We start from the raw sequence: 17,657 nt of genomic DNA, 5'->3' as shown, positions 1-17,657 counted from the left end.
TTGATTGACAGCTTCATGACACACACACGCACGCACACGCAAGCACACACACTCACTCACATACACTGAGATTAAAACTGCAGATCTAGAAACAAATGCAGAGTAAATAACACATGTTCATTAGTAAAGTGGTCTTAGCTCCAGGAATGATTTTTATTCTTTGAAGGCACTAAGACAAATCTTTCAAAAAGCAATACAGGTACAGATTAACAACAGATGTAAAACATATGTTGATCTTTTACGGCATCAACAGTAAAGTAAATATATTTCAAGAATAAAGTCATAACCTTACGAAAATAAAGCTATGGTTCATTTCAGAGGGGGAATCAGAAGATCTGCTTGTCGCCTGCATTACAATGAGAAATGTAGAGCATCTGGTATTTATACTTTTGTGTAAATTTCACAAATAATGACATATTTGATCATTTGGCTCATCAGTGCCACATTATTTTAAGCATCGGGATTTTAACGAGCACAGATTATCCTTGATGCTTTTTTATTCATTTTCTTTTTCATTATTTTTGCAATAATACTTTATTCCCGTAGTATTAAAACTTTTTAAAATCATTGAATTATGACTTTATTCTCATGATATCATCACTGTCTTCTCAATTACAACATTATTCTTGTAATATTACCACATTGTTCTTGATATCTCAAGAATTGTTTTTCTTCAATGTAGCCCTAATACTCCGTCATACTCTAAGGCCTCGGGCCTGTTCTTTTAGTTGTAATAAAAATTCAACTAACTTCTAAATAACAAACGTATGAGTTCCAAATAAATGAATCATGACTACAATATTATACAAATATAAGCCATCTTTCATTAAAGCAAATATATGAAATGCTTCTTTAAATGGTCTATCCACAGTAAACCTCGGTCCTCTGTCGCCACACTGATTATTAGGTGAAGGAGAAACACAACCAGGTCTTGAAATCTAGTTGTCTTGGACAGCAGGCTCCATCGCCACTTTTTCCTCGGCCCTTTCAGTGATCAGTGGGTTAAAGGGCCCCACCAGCCAGTTGAGTGGTGTGTTGTTTAGCAGATACTCCATGACGCCATCCAGAGACTGTTGAACCTGGGAACAAGTGCATACGAGTATAGCTTTTAACACAGTTTCAGTTTCTTAACCACACACATAGTCAAAGCAAATATTTGACCTACAAAACATTTTAAGCTTTATTGTGGGTGGGTAATATTGACGTTTTAGCTGTGCACATTTACTAAATACAGCATGCTTGACTGTCGTAGTTGGATAAAAACACATAAATGAGTAGATACCACTAAGACTGAATGCTACTGTAGTAATTGCATGAGTTTCCTGTTTAATTTATAGTCACTACGACACTTTAGACTTTTTAAGTGTTTGTTATTTAGCAGGATTACACAAAAAACTGCTCAACCAAATGCCCTGAGATGTTGTGGAGGGCTGGGGTACAACCCAAGGAAGAACCCCTAAGATATATATTTTTTAGCACTTTCTTTAACATTTAGAGATATGGTGTTTTTCAAAATTTTCTTTGATTTCTCAGAGAATAATTTATGGTTTTGATGAAAAAAGATGTTTAGAGGACTGATCTATGAGTGTGTGCAATTCGGTGCAGATCTAAATAATCTGGAGCTAGTGAATTTAAATGAGGTCTCATAAAGAGACTGTGGGGCCTCGGCGGAGGTGTCCATTCTTCTGAGGGCTATTCTAGTTGTGTTAAGTGATAGTATTGAAACAAAGAGTGTAAAATATGAAGCACTGAACTATTCTTAGCTGAGCCAATGCAGCAAAATAAAACACCACACTAAACAAAGTGTAGCAGAATCAGTACTTGGGTCAGGCGGTGACGGCTCCGCTCCAGAAGGACAGGTGTGAGACTGCTGGCGCTCCCCAAGGAGGAGTGCAGTTCTTCAGCTGATCGTCTTGCACTGGCCAACTGGTCCTGGACGGCACCTGGCAAACCCTGAGCACTTGAAACCACACTGGAGCATGCTGACCGCAGCTGCTCACTTAGACCACGCACCATGGAGAGGGCCCGCCATTCCAGCTGCTGTGAACCGAAAATGGCAAATAAATGAATTGTTAGATGATATCACACCATTTCCACATATTTCAGAAAAGGGATTACAACACAAAGTCAGCTTCTAAAATGCAAGTGTGTTTTATTGTTGATGAGATCTCTTGCTTTTGTCCATCTCAGAGAAATGGGATCATATTCAGTTTTTTTCTTTTTTTAATGTAATATACTAAGACACTAGAGTGTGCATCCTGTACAGTCCATGCGCTGTAAATGCTATGAAATGCACACATAATCTGATTAGAAAACATTTGTTCAATATCCAATTGCTTCAGCCCTGACCTCAGACTCATCTTTGGTCCCATCCGTCTCTGAGTCGGTCTGTCCAGCTCCAGCCTGCTTCTCCTTCCACTCTGTCCAGCGCTGCAGCAGCTGCTCGGAGGCCCCTCCTATCTGGTGACTGGCCGTACCCAGGCTGGTCCGGGCACTCTCGAGCAGGTCCATAGTACTGGTCATCTGAGCCACCGCAGCGCAGGTGGCATCCCTGGCATGCCGCGCACGGACCAGGGACTGCTGCAGGGCTCGCTCCTGGACCATGGCAGAAAGTTTCCCCAAGCGGACAAAGTAGCTGGGGCTGTCGGACGGGGTCGTCACCTCACTGGTGGCAGGTTCAGCGATAGCAGCTGAGAGAAAAAAAATATTTAAATCTTATATTTTGATCTTCCACAATATTAAAACTGGTAACTGGTTTAAATGTTGTGACTGATCAGTATACATTTTCATATTCATGGAAAATAAGTGAAACTGCAAAATACGTTTTAAATCCCATTACTGATGGTTCAGAATTAATTATTTCACAGCAGGCCACGGATGTACATCAATTAGAATTTTAATATGATTTAAAATATTTAGGTATGATTATCGCTGGTCTGCGATTTGTAGGGGCATGAGGGGGATCCATCCCCTTTAAACCAAACATCTGTTCGTGGCAGGTTACTTGATGGTTAAAGCAGATCTGCTCAGGAGAGACAAGAAGACTTGAGAATCACTTCACTGCCCCTGCCATCAGTCTGTGGAAGCTAAGAGGTATGCAGAGTAACAGCCTGTGTTAAAAGCTACTTTGGTCGGTCTTTGCCACAGTAACCACTTAAGTGATACTGAATCTGCCATTATGGGTATTTTTGCTGCTACTGCTGATTATAGTTGCAGACGAATCCTTTTCATATCCATAACCAGAGAACAGGACGGCCTCTTGCTATATTAGTATGGCAGGTTGTCACCATAACATGACATCACAGTAGCAGGTGTCAAAACTGTGAGTGTTGGAAACTGTGGATGCTTCATGGGCCAAGCTAACAGAAGGGAAGTTGACTGGGAGTGCCCTGCCTCCCTCTCTATGAATAGCATGAACCACTGATGTGTCCGGATCCAGACACTTTATCATGATCACTCCCATCTTACCATATCACACTGTCTTGCCTTTACAGTGATCATTTAAGTGGATAGCATCATTAAATTTGCTGTTTGAGCTATAGATCAATGCAGCACAGACCGAGTGCCAGCTACTGACTCTCAAAGTAAATGGAAAATAGTGCTAATGCCATCATGCTCACACATTACCATTACAATAAATCAAGTTTAAGTAAGTTGCAGTGATGCCAGTTGCAATTTGGATGCTTACTCTATAATGTAGGAAATCAATGTTGGAGTAATGTAAGTGATATAAAGATAATAACTAAATTGAAAAAATGATTTTCCTAAAAACAAAACTGAAACGTTATAAAGGCCTCACTGAAAGTAAATGGGATTCAGATTATGTTGGTGTAGCAGCTACCAAATAAAAAATTTAGGAACAAGGAAAACGTTTCACTTTGCTCTGTTTGTAATATGTAAAAATTACAATACGATACAAAAGCATAGGGCGGAAAAAAAACTTTGATTGATGGATCTTAAAATAAAGGTGTGTGACATCCTAAAATAATATTGAACTGTTGAATTGTTACTGGTTTTATGAAGCACTTCAGTGAAACTGCCATTTGTTTTCATTTATGATCGACGGAGCACAAGATTGAATCAAATTTGCAATAAAACATGATCATATTTCAGTTTTATATGGTGGAAAATATTCATAAATTACCCTTTAATCATCTGCAATCGTCTGCGACAACAAAAGAAAACTGACCACTCGTCGTCCATAATTAATTTCAATTGCAGCCTTGTTTCAGCTTCATTTGATCCAACTGTCAAAACACACCTGTCTCCATCTCAGCAGGAAACATATGGGTTTAACTACTCCCCTGGTTTTCATGGACTGATTATTTTTTCCACATTTAGGACAGCTACTGACCCAGCTCCCTCTCGGTGACTGGCAGGTTGTTGTCAACCCAGCTCTCGGATCGGCTGAGAGCCAGGCCCATCCCACTGCTAACCATCTGGCCCATCCTGGTGCCCATGACGGTGGTGATACCTCCGCTGACTGCCGCCCAGGTCAGCTCGTAACCGCCCATCACAGCCCCCATCACAGTGTCTTTGGCACCTGCCACCGACTGGTACACCATACCTACTGTGTCCGACACCACCTGGGAAACAAAAGAACAGATTATCAGATAGTCTTGGAGTTATGGTGGTGTGACAAACATTTTCTACATAGATCGTATCCTATCAAGCGACATGACATTTGGGACAAGGAGCAGCTAACAGAGTGATAAAGTAGGGTGCACCAGTAAGAGAAGTGGAGGCTTGTTTTTGTTTTTTAAGGACACCCCACAGTGTATTATCCATTTATACTCTGGTCATATCTGTCAACATTTATCTCCAATCATTTACATTGTTGCCTGTTGGCAGTTTAACCCATGGCTCGGTTATATTACAAGTGGGTAACAGCAACTGTTCATAAGTTGTTGCAATGGATACCTGTAGTGTGCTTTGTCCTAAATCAGGAGCCTGATGTTTCGCAGACTACTCGATCTATGAAGGCCTGGTGATAGTAGGAGCGGGGCAAGTTGGTAATGGTTCGTAGACCAGACCTTCTCATTTCGGCTTGACCTTCTCAGTCTACGAAGGATTCCTTTTTTTCGTCACCAGCTTGCTATTGCATTGTTAGATTCTTTGAGCTCCTGCACTTACTACAGCTCAGCAAATCGCATTGCTACCTTGTTAGCTTTGCCACCGGTGTGCAATGAATCATGGGATAAGTTGGCAAAACAAGGATCCACCCATTGGATCCTTCATTGCTCAGGAATGGAAGGATGCATTTGTCGACCACATTTGAAGGAGCCTTCAAAACAAGACAGCTTAGTCACGCCACTGTGACGCAATCCTTCCTCAAATGCAGCCTCCGATGTATTGCAGCCCCTGAATAGGGACAACGCTAACTCCTGCCGGGCTGCGCATGCTTTCCTGTTTACACCGGCACATGCATGCCCACTATACGTGAGTCGTCACATGACGTGCGTTTTCAGTCGTGTTAGTATGGACGGGGATTAAAACTGATACAGAGGCAAAATGGTCGAGTAGACAGAGATCGTTTTAGTTTGACAATGCCGTTTCAAAACTAAAGTAGTGTGGATGTAGCCGGAAAGTGAAAAGCCCTACAGTGATAACGGTAAACAAATCAATGAATCATTTCACATCCACAGTAAAAGAGGAGAAGAACAATAGCTGCAGCGAAAGAAAACCTTTTTCTGACCTTGTCTGCTGGTTGGTGAAGAATAGGCAGCTTCTCCTCCATCTTATCCAGACCTTTCAAGGCATACTCGTTTACTGTGGCAACTGACACAAACAGAATATTGTCCTTTGAATAAAAGTATAACAAGCATCATCAGCTAAATTTGTCGGAGAGGAGCAAAGCAGCAAACAACAAAAACAGTCATTAAACAGCTTCATGTTTACTGTACAGCAGGAGCTGAAAGGGCTTTAATGATTTCTCTGAAACTCAGAGTAAACATTCTGCTTTCAGAAGAAGAGACCTATTTTTAGTCTTATGTTGTATTCTAGCCGCATAGTAACAAGTGGACCCTACATTCATTTATAGTTAATTCAAATTCTGTGGTTGCACATATATTGCATCATATTTTTTCACAGGGGAGAAGAACTCACGTTGTGGTTCTATAATGTCCAGGAGAGGCCTGGACCCGGTGGTGGCAGCTGCTCCCAAGGTTCGGGCCCCACTCTCTGCTGCATCCATCACCCCCTTCAGCATGGGCACGCTGTCTTTGGTGCTTGTGTAGGCGCTGGAAACCACCTCGTAAGCTGAACTGACCAGTGTCAAGTTGCTCACTCTGGAAACAACATTCTAGGAGAAATATTAACAGAACCACCACTGTCATTGAAAATAATTTTGAAATACACAATACCGCCTCTATAAATCATTGCATATCAATATCATCAATTCAGTACAGTCTACAGTAGGTGTGCTCTTAGGGATAATGAGTGATTCACTTAAGTAGCTCATTGAAATGGAGTGTGCCAAAGTGTCAAATGAGTTCATAATAGGCCTCAGTTTTGTAATGGGTGTCATTCTGGGTCACAGCGCTCCTCACCTGCTGGTCTCCATGAGCTGCTTCTGCTGCTGCAGCTCCACTCTCATTAGTCTTCCCACTGTCTGCCATTGTGACTGCTGGATTCGATCTCTGACACAGAATATGGACAGTCAGAATCAGGGAGTCACCTCACATTGCTTCATATGCACGACGTGCGTCTTCCTCTCTGAGATTCTTTGTTGAAGTGAAATGGAAATTGCTGTCTGGTCAGAGAGTGTAATAAAGGCAGAGGCAATGCAGCCATGTTACATTTATTTATCAACACTATGATGCAACGAGGAAGAAACTGCCCCCTAAAGTAAAAATGTTGCAGCCATGTAAACAATTCAAGTCTCTGTGTTTTGAGATAAAAATTGGATAATGATACCATTTAGAGTGTTAATTATTTGTCTATTTTCCCACAGCTGTATTTTTGCATCATAGCATTCTGAAGTATAGAGAGGAGAGTGGGTGTACAAAATTTAGGATTCATTCATGAAATGTTACATTTTTTTTTTCTGTAATGTTTGGCTGATCAAGGTTTATGCACATGTGAAGTTCCCTACGGCACAAGAAAGTGAAACACAAATTAATCAAACAATAGTGGCACACACACACACACAAACACAAACACACACACACACACACACACACACACACACACACACACACACACACACACACACACACACACACACACACACACACACACACACACACACACACACACACACTCGGATTGAGAGAATCATTACATCCCTGCACTGATAGGACTAGTTGTGTGGTAAATCTGCAATGTAATGCTATATATACGTGTTATTTCTGTCCCTTATCATGATAATTATTTACTTAATTGACCAAATAAACATTTAGAAAATAACAGTCCAAAACCCTAACCCTAACCCAGCTAAATTGCTTTGAAGTGTTATTGTTAAATGTATATATAGAACGTGTTTGTTCTACAGTGACATAATACGTCACAGATAAAATATAAGATTAGATATGCTTTGTTGATCCCACACCAAAGAAATTAACTCGTTACAGCAGCATATAGTCAGAATTTGACAAGACAACGTATGATAGTACAAAAATACAATAAAAAAGATTTTTCCAAAATAATTGAAATACAGAGAATATGTACATAGTATACATGTTTCACTTTTAATGCAAAAAACTAAACTAAATTCTAATACTTTAAATCTGGAAACAAACTGGAAGATTAATTGATAATTTTAGCAATCAAAGAAATGCAGATGAGGAAACTGGAGTTAGCAGATAAGAAAGACCTCCCTGCAGTAACATCTTCCTCCTCCTCCTCCTCCTCCTCCTCCTCCTCCTCCTTCGTCTTCCAGCATGTGGGCAGCATCTGTCTGTGTTCTACCAGATGGTGCAGAGAGACAGAGGTGGACACCAATCCACCTGTCTTTACCTCAACACTGTTAACAAGCATCTGACACGTTCCACCTGATGTGTATCGGGCGGATGAGTCAGAAAAAAGGACGTGACCTCTGTGATCACACTGCAGGAGAAACATCAGCAGTAGCATGACGACTGAATCCAACAAGCTGTGACCTGTGATAAATATCATGTTTTTCTTGTTCTTTTTCTTCTTATTAACACTATCGTTATTATTATTTAATGTTCTCCCTCAGATTTGTGACGTTTTATGTTTTGTGTTAGAGTTTAAAACAGCAACCTTCACACAGGAGCAAAACGTCTTTGAACTTAAAAGAATTACGAACGTGATATTTACGATAACTTATTATCAATATCAATTCATATAACTCTTGGCCATATCGCCCAACTCTAAAAGCGAGCCTTCCTGCCCAACAAAATTACATGTACGTTTTAACCACAGATGACCTTCGTATACATAGAGCCATTGTTTATTCTTCTAGATGTCGACAGTGAATAAAATACTCTCTCTGAACCTTTTCATGACTTCTACAGTCCCAGGCGATCTCTCTGGAATTTTGTGTGATTGCGAATTGCATTTTGTTGCGACAGCTTTGTTGAGCAACTTTTTTTTCTGAGAGGCAGTTGACGATAAAACTTTCACTGGCTGTATTCCAAAGCAACGTCTTACACTATGCTCCCCGATATCAGATTGCGATGGACCCAAGATAATTTTCAAAGACACAGTTCGCATGATGAGGAAAGCTGTTGGGCAACACGGACAAACGGTTTCTAACTTTCAGAAATCATCATCTCACTGATGTGAGTCCAGCTAAAGAGACAATGTGGCCTTTCCCTCATTCGATGTAAGATTGTTTGTCACATCCTCACACTGTTGAGCCACATCATCCCCTTTCGGAAAATGAATAGTGACTAAGCTCGCTCAGAAAGTGAAACACTGTGTGACCTTTGATAATAATACACAAGCTGATGTATCGCCAGGAAACTATTGAGACACTTGTCAAAGGGGACAGTGTTAGAGCTGAAACAAAAGAAATATCACAACTAAAGAGTGGGTTACAGAGACTGCAGCTGTCCAGGATCCAAACAGACAGAGAGATATTTGCTAATGTGGACATAACTAATAGAGAGTGGACTATAAGTCACTCAGTAGAGCGCATACCTCTGCCAAGGCCAAACGGTCACCTTAAATTCACACACTTACAGAAATCAATCCTCTAAACATTTTTCAAGATCGATGAATTATTCCCTTGGAAATCAGTGATGACTTATAGCTCACGAAAATGAGCTATAAGAATTTACTGGATCCGACCCTGATCTGGATCTACACCAAAATTTAATAATTTCTTCCCCGACACATACCACATCTTTGCACCAAGTTTCGTTGTGATCCATTTTGTAATGTTTGCGTAATCTTATTAACAAGCAAAAAAAACAACAACCAACAAACAGACAAGGGTGAAAATATAACTTCTTGGTGGAGGTAATTAACCAGAGAAGGAAGAAGGGTTAGGTTCATTAAAATGACACTGTCTTTTTTAGTTTTATCATTTCTATCTATAATAGTGTAGACAGACACAGATCAGTGAGATCAGGCAGAGATCCTTCAAGTCACCTCGTGATAATTAAAGCACGAGGAGGTCGCGACTCTTTTTTCTTATGAAATAATGGATACGCCATTTGTTCAGGCCAATCAATTTCTCTCACATGGATCAGTCTGAGAAATTGAAAATCAGTCATTGGATGAGCTGCTCATAACTCATGTCGACACAGGAGGTTGCTTCATTTTTAAAGCTAAAAGGTTTGGAAATCACCACTTCAGCCCAACGAATTAAACAAGGACATGTGGTACGAAATACACTGGCAGTCACTGAAGTAAATTCCAGAAGGAATCCAGTGTGGAGCAGACACAGGTCACGTCTGCCACAACCTTTTTAGAACATGTCTGATGTTGACTGTGCTCATAACCCTGATCAGGGGTCAGGGGAATTTCCAGTGATCTCATTTCAGCTGGTGTTTTTCCTTTTACAACTTTATTAAAAAAATTATATATATATATATACAAACGTCGAAGCTAAAGGGACAGTATAGTTAAATAAACAGACATACACATAAATACATATTAGAAATAAGACGTTACATACATTAGGTTTATAAATGATATATAACATAAATCTAAAGAAAAGAAAAGAAAGTGAGGGAAACTGAAAAGTTGATTGTACATTAGTAAAGTTTTGATACTTTTTAGTGTCTATAAGTTGCAGAGTCTTGTTATATTGTAAAATATATCTGGATAAATATTCCTATAAATTCACATATTGATCTTCAGCTGGCTTTCTCTCAGGTGAGGGCGCAGTGTGTGACGTCAGCAGCTGTCACCTCTTCTACTTTATGGCTGATGAACTTTAACCGACAAGAGGAACAAGGACAGACAACCGAACTTCAACCACACAATAAGCACACACAACTCGTCCAACCTGTGTTTACTAACCTGTGTTTACTAACCAGTGTTTACTAACCTGTGTTTACTAACCTGTGTTTACTTCTGTTCACACGTCTCCTCGGCCCTCAGAAGGAAGTGATTTTAGTTTGACAGCGGCTAACTTAGCAGGTATGGCTAACACGTGGAGGTGTTGGTTTAAAGACGATAAAAACAGGGGGAAGCCGTTGAATCCCTGACCTCTGGGAGCTGGTTGTTGTTGTTGGTCTGTCCTGCGGTGACCTGCTGGTCAGTGAACCGGTGCAGTCTCCAGATCAGCCCCCTGTCTCCCCCTGTGCGGGGCTGAGGTTCTCACACACAGGCTGACCAATGAGGACGGAGTGTGGGACTGTCTTAGCAACTTTGAACCAATCACATTGCAGTACATAGAGTCAGAGGAGGCTACGAAACAGATCGATTGGCTACACTACAGATTTATATCAGATTTCCAGAAAAATATTTTTAATAATAATAATTTTATATTTTGTATTATATAATTTGTCTTTGATTTTAAATGATGATACATTATTTTAACTTTTTGTTTTTGATGTTTTATTTTCTTGTTTGTATTTTTCTCTTTGTAAAGCACTTTTCATTGGCTCTTTTGGAATGTGCTTTTATAAAAGACGTACATAAAAGACTATAATATGTTAATTTTGCAGTGGTACAAATTTTTTGTGTGTGAATTAAGTAACTATTGTGTCCTTGTGAGAAATCTGCATATTATCCGTGGATTAACAAACTAATCTTGGTGGAGGAATTAAGTGTGAACACAGGTCGTTGCGCTGTTTTGTTTTGTTTTCCATTCGCTGATATGATGAAATGCTGGATCATTTTGTGACATTTAAAGCTATCTATCTATCTATCTATCTATCTATCTATCTATCTATCTATCTATTTATCTATCTATCTATCTATCTATCTATCTATCTATCTATCTATCTATCTATCTATCTATCTATCTATCATACTGGATTCCAACACAATGTACACAAAAGTACATTATTTATTATATATTAATAGAGTGCAAATATATTTTTATATTACTTTTTCATGTTCATGTTTCAAGTTTTATTTGTCGTACGTAAGTTAACAAAGGGTCAATGGTACAATCAAAAGCATTGGACGAGAAGGACATGTACTGTATAAGTACATGTATATATAAGTTATTGCACATTTTCTAGAGGAGAGTTAACAAGCACTTGAAGATTCCATTAGGATTTCACATGCAATATATATGAACAGTTCAGAGAGTAAGGGAAACAGTTCAAATAATCTCCATCTATTGCTCAGATATTAATGTTCATGCATCAGTCATAATGTCCAGAGATGGAATAACTATTCCAATCATTTACTCAAGTAAAACAAACAATTAAAAAAATATCCCTTTACCCTACAAGTAAAAAACCTCCATGGAAAAAGCTGCATATTACTGTTGTAGTAGCTGGAGGTGGGTGGAGTTGGTTTGAATGACTTTATATATGGTTTTATAAACTGGGACATCAGATACATCTGAGGGGTCACACATGATTAATGGCAGAGGAAAATACAACAAAGGCATCTCTGATACACATATCTGTTTTTTTCAAATTTTTTTTGTGACATTTTCACACATTTTCATTTAAGGTGAGACATTGGGTCATTTTAATGTTCATTGAAATGAAAGTACAAGAAAAATGCTTCATCTGGTGGAGCTGTTAAGAACACATAGACCTCTGTAATGTGACCGAGACAACACACTGCTCTTCATTAGACTCAAGAAGTTAAAAAGGTCCCAAACAATTGCATTTTTATTTAACAATGTGTATTTTAAAAGCTTGGTATGTTCATCTTTAAAGTAACTAGACACTAACACTGTCCAATAAATAAAGTATAATAGACATTACAATATGTATATCTCAAATTTAGTTGAGTGGAGGTATAGAGTAGCATCAATATCTCAAAATTATACTTGTACCTGAGTAAATGTACTCATTTACTTTCCATCATTGATAATGAAACGAAATTATAATAACACTAATGCATATTTTCAGAACTGAAATGATCAGATAAAAGTCCTGTTGTCTCATTAAACTGTTTTTGCTGCTTTTACTTTTCACTAAATGATCTGTATACTTCTTCCATTATGCTGGGGAAATTATAAATGTAGCACAATAATGTAGCCAGGATACTTCAGTCCGCATTTCGTATACAGGTGAGATTTAAAATAACAAAAATCCTTGCAGAACTATTGTTTATTTATCAACTTCAGATCTTCTGTACAAAGTCCACTGAAGATTGAACGGGATTTCAGCAGGATGGCTCAGCTTTATCAGTTGACCTCAATAGGACATTTATATCATGGGGAGGTTGTATTTGTATGATACTCATATTGCTGTAATGTTATATAACACAGTTATATAAACAAATAAACGATTAACAATGTGTAACAATAATTAACAATTAACAATAATTTACCCATGAATACTTTATGTTTACTGCAGTCGGACACCTTCTGCTGAGGAAAGCCACAAGATAAGCTGCAGAAATCCAGTGAATATTTTTTGGTTATAAGATAGTAAAAAATAATTGTTTATAAATTCATCCATGTTTATCAACAGTTTTTCTGATTTATGCACATTTTATAGTTGGTTAATATGAGAATTAGTTCATACAGCTATATAATACAATGTTATTGATCATTCAGTAACTGTCTATGCATTAATTACTGGAGAAGTTAGAGCTGTTGACAAACATAAGAATTTTTACCACAAAAAAAACTAAACACATAAGATATCCTTATTTATGCTAACAACTTCATTATGCTGTGTTAAAAACTGCTAATTGTATATCTAAACAATTCACCTCAAATCAAGTAAATCCTGATTGAGAGTGTGTCCATCCCCCTGTACAGTTTATACAGCCAGCTGACTGAGCTGGGTGCAGAGTCAGATGACCATGTTAAGTGCAGTTGATGTAGTGAACCCTGAGAGGGCAGTCTTTACCCATCAAGTCAACTTTTTCCCCCTCGCCTCGCCCACGCAGAGCAACAACACACATTCACATTTACATCCTTAAGATCTCTTCACTGCAGATGCACTACAACTCCACAGCAGTCTTTTTTTCTATTAAATATTCATATTTGATATTTAAATATTTAAAAAATCTGCAGGAAAATGGGGGCACGCTTGGTAAAGGAGAACAGGCTGTGACGGTAGATGCATTAATTGAATGTACTTATTAGGTCTGGGATGTCATTGTAACATAACTGTTCCTCTTGATGTGGAATTCACATAATACTTTGGCATTGTAAAACCCACACAGTGGCTTGGCCTTCTGCTGGATGCTGCCTGTGTATCATCCTCACTGAGATTCTATTTACTCTGCCTTTTCATTTGGAGAGGATTTTTTATTATTCAAGCCAGTTTACAGTTTTCATTACGTGCCCCCTTTGTATTTTCCCAAACGCCAGCACCGGGCTTCAGAGAAAGGAAACAGATTACCTCTAATGTTGCTATCAGAAATTCATTGAATAATAATCACTGTAGCTTTGTTTTGGCCGAGTTTAAAATCCAGACTGTGCTGACAACAGTCCAGTTTACAACATGAGTCTGACGGGTCTTGACCACGCACTGTAAATAAAGATGGATGACATGACAGCTCCACTTTAATGTTGCTGAAAGACCAGAAGAGTTTGCTTGATAATGAAATGTAAATATGGGTTGTTGTCATAGATATAAAGATTGAGGACATGAAAGCTCCCGTAAATTATTAATCGCCACCTGGATTCTGGCTGCAGTGTAGGTCATAAAGCCAGCCTCCTCCATGTTAGTAGATGGGAGATGAGCCAAATTAGAATATCAAATAGATTTTTCACAAAGATGTTTTTTGTCATGATAATTCATTCTTATCACAGTGATGTTCAAGTGCTACGTTTTGCAGTAAGTTTGGTTTAAATCAGCTATTTGATGCTATAAAAATGGGGTGAAACATGATGATGGACAGCTGAGACTGACTCACGATTGGTCAAGAACATTTATAGGTGGCTCCAAGTGACATCTTCAGCCCAAAATGGCAGTGTTCATATTATAGATATTTTGGCTTGTGGAAGTGGACACACGTTGCACATCTTTATATACATTTTATGGTCTTGACTAGTTATATGGCTCCTTTCCTTCTTATCGTTCGATAGGTTCATGAATTACAAAGCAATTTCAACCTCTGCATAATGTGCCCCTATCTAAAAGACACACACACACACACACACACACACACACACACACACACACACACACACACACACACACACACACACACACACACACACACACACACACACACACACACACACACACACACACACATTAGAGTCACCACACTCTTGTGCAAAAGAGACCAACATGTGCCCCAGAGGCTCTCATCTGTTCCTGCTCAACTCTTCACTCGGCTTCAACGGATCAGTTATTGAGGCCAAAATTGTTCTGGATATCGACTAATTGAAGATTAGCAGATAAGAGGGAAATCACTCACCCCTCAGAGTAAAATGATCACTCCATCCTCCCCCACTCCCCTATCTCACTTTCTCTTTCCTGCCTGAAGACATACCTTTCAAGATAAGGGCAATAAATTGGCAATTTGACCATATTTCCACAGATATGAGAGCAGAAGACATAAATCTTTTATAGAGATTTATCTGGAGACACCTGAGCCTTTTCCACATTAAATTGAAAGCCTATAATCAGTTGGTCATAATAACAATGGAAGACACACACGAGAAATGAGATGGACTGCCATCTGCATGCGTTCAATATAATAGCCATTGAACTAGTTTATATCCCCATTTAACAAAAAAAACAAGACGATGAAAAACCACAACAAACCGAACAAATGATGCCAAAGAGATCACCATAAAAGATTTAAGACGTTCAAATCCCAGGTGGGTTTTTGGGTCCATGCAGCATTTCACAAGGAAAATTAATAGTTTAAATAAGAAATCCATCATTATCAAAGAGCACATTTGTTGAAGGCTTGCGTCGGTCTGTGCTAAGCGGTGAAAGCAGCAGCACAATTGCACCGTAATGAAAAACATTTGCTCTGTTTCATGTTTAGTATTAGTACTAAAGTCTCAGGTGCACTGGGAACAGATTACCTCACAGAAACCTTAATTTCCCCTCCTGTTTACGCCTCCTGCTCCTCATTGTCTGCAGCCTTGAAACTATAGAAACGACTCCCCATACGTTAATAGCTGACCTGATCTGCTTGGTTTCCTCTGCGCCACGCCATTGATGGGAATCTTATGTCCGACATCCTGCAAATAATTTCCGGAGACTTGCAAAGCGAGGTATCTGTAACATACAACATGGTGACAAATCATCTCCAGGTTGAAACTGGATATGCACCTTTGCCCTTGCTATATTTTGCCCAATAGCATATTAATAAGGCATAACCAATGCATACGTTATGTGAAGAGAACCACTCTGTCATGCTGGAATGATAAAGGGAGAGGATGCTCACTGTAAGCATGTGACAGCATCATATGGAACTGAAACAAGGTATTAGTAACAATATAGCAGTTGGGCAACATTTAGAAAAATGTATCAAATATGTCAAGGCATCAATTTTCGAATATTTAAGTTGATGAAAACCAATATGGACACATGCTATGAGCAGTTATTTTGTATACCCGGGATTTGGACGAATTGTAAGAGTGTACAGTCGGCCTGCATCAAGCTAATTCTATACATGTTTTTCTTGTTAATAAGCCCTTGGAAACTTCCTTGAAATTTAGGTCTAGTCCATTCACCACAGGCCACATATTCAAACTAATCTAATTGTGTGCATCAGAGTTGAACATTGCAAGAGAGTATGTTCATTTACAAAGTGTAGGCTCAAAATGAACGCTCATAAAAGTCATATTGAACGTTTTTTTGCGACAGTAACGGTCTTTAATCTTTCGGGTAAAATTGCCCTGTGAGGAAAACTTAACTGGCTACAGACCTTTTACGACTGTTGCGCCTTCAGCTTAAAGGATATTAGAAAAGTGATTTGTGGTGGGACCTCTGTAGTAGACTTTAAAAACACATACTAATCCAAAAGATTTGTAACCACAGTCAGAGGGAAATGCCAGGTCAACGAATGCAACATACGAAATGAAGAGCAACACATAAAAAGAGCTGCCACGGCCAACAGGTAGTCTTTCCTGTGCTTCCTCAGAATATGCACAATTTCCTCACACTGTGTTTTATGATTTCCCATTGCTTCTTTTGTTTTTTTGAATAGCGACAGCTGCCTTTCTATTTCTCTGGGTCTCCTCTGTTTGGTTTGGAGAGCGTATTTCACCCTGGAGCCCTGACAACGGGTCAGCCGCCCCGGCGGAGGTGGAGAGGAAACACGGAAAGAGCTGACTGGCCCTGAAATATTTATGGTTCTTTAGTGTTTTGATTGTATGAGTTTTGACAGCGATGGCACATTACTGGGACCCTTCTCCAAACAAAAAGGCCCGTCTGTTGTGACTTACAGAGGTGAGGCAAAGTGCATACTTTCCATCTCGTATACGTCGATTTTCCTGACTGAGATTTTGTCCCTCCCTCCTCTCTGATTACAAAAGAAGTCTCTGAATGTTTTGGTATCGATCCCCTTCCCTTTCAGAACAGTTTTGCTTCTTTTATCCTTTTTCCCAATGCCATTTTCTTCAAATCTCTTCATAGCAAAGAGTCCTCATCCTTTCTCCTCTCTCCACCTTTTCTTTACACTCCGTATCCAGCCTTGTTTCCTCCACCTTGACATCTCTGCACCACATTCATTACGACAGATTGATGGCCGCCTCTGCAGTACGTCAGCGTGACACAAAGGTCATACTCCCAACTAATTTACAACAAGTTGAGGAAGTCTGTTTACACACCAACTGTAAATCATCTCATGTTAAGTGTAAGTAATCAACATTTTAATTAATTACAGTGTCATCTTTGGACTCTGCTCTGAATAATTAATTAAATTTATGAATTGTATAGCTGTGCATTTGCTAAAAAAAATAGAAAAGTTATATAACAGTAAATATAAAACCGAGTTTGCTTGCTTTCACATACAGGAGATGAAAAAACATCCATCATTTATGAAAGCCAGACTTTCCGTTGCTCCTATTCACAGCCAAACAAACCTTTGTTATTCAGACCTTTTTGTGGTTCACTGTTTACATGTCACACTGAGAAGAAGAACAACTCCAAACTGTGTTCTCTGCCTTAATGTCGTGTTTGAAT

The 17,657-nt window shown here is 39.1% G+C and overlaps 1 protein-coding gene across 2 annotated transcripts; it reads right to left on the bottom strand.

Annotated features, from left to right (window-relative positions):
* Positions 1–124: 124 nt before the first annotated feature.
* plin3 (perilipin 3) lies at positions 125–10,748 on the bottom strand. 2 transcript variants are annotated; one of them, XM_047343173.1, is made up of 8 exons: positions 10,463–10,748; positions 6,549–6,638; positions 6,106–6,301; positions 5,696–5,778; positions 4,355–4,586; positions 2,350–2,690; positions 1,822–2,040; positions 125–1,079 (listed from the first exon to the last, which is right to left on the bottom strand). In XM_047343173.1, the coding sequence occupies exons 2-8, from the start codon at positions 6,615–6,617 to the stop codon at positions 939–941; spliced, it is 1,281 nt and encodes a 426-aa protein (XP_047199129.1). In that variant the 5' UTR covers positions 6,618–6,638; positions 10,463–10,748; the 3' UTR covers positions 125–938. The 2 variants fall into 2 exon arrangements, with proteins under 2 accessions (XP_047199129.1, XP_047199128.1); XM_047343172.1 differs by having other exon boundaries at positions 10,477–10,748.
* Positions 10,749–17,657: the final 6,909 nt, after the last annotated feature.

The sequence above is a fragment of the Hippoglossus stenolepis genome, chromosome 14 (assembly GCF_022539355.2).
Source record: "Hippoglossus stenolepis isolate QCI-W04-F060 chromosome 14, HSTE1.2, whole genome shotgun sequence".
In the NCBI taxonomy this organism is placed as follows: domain Eukaryota; kingdom Metazoa; phylum Chordata; class Actinopteri; order Pleuronectiformes; family Pleuronectidae; genus Hippoglossus; species Hippoglossus stenolepis.
This window is presented reverse-complemented; position numbering and strand designations above follow the sequence as displayed.

Coding starts and splice junctions, on each gene's coding strand:
- plin3 (XM_047343173.1), bottom strand. CDS start 6,617: ATGGCAGACAGTGGGAAGACTAATGAGAGTGGAGCTGCAGCAGCAGAA. Junction 5,779..6,105: donor GGACATTATAGAACCACAAC/GTGAGTTCTTCT, acceptor TGTTTGTGTCAG/TTGCCACAGTAAACGAGTAT. Junction 2,691..4,354: donor AGTCACCGAGAGGGAGCTGG/GTCAGTAGCTGT, acceptor TTTTTCTCTCAG/CTGCTATCGCTGAACCTGCC.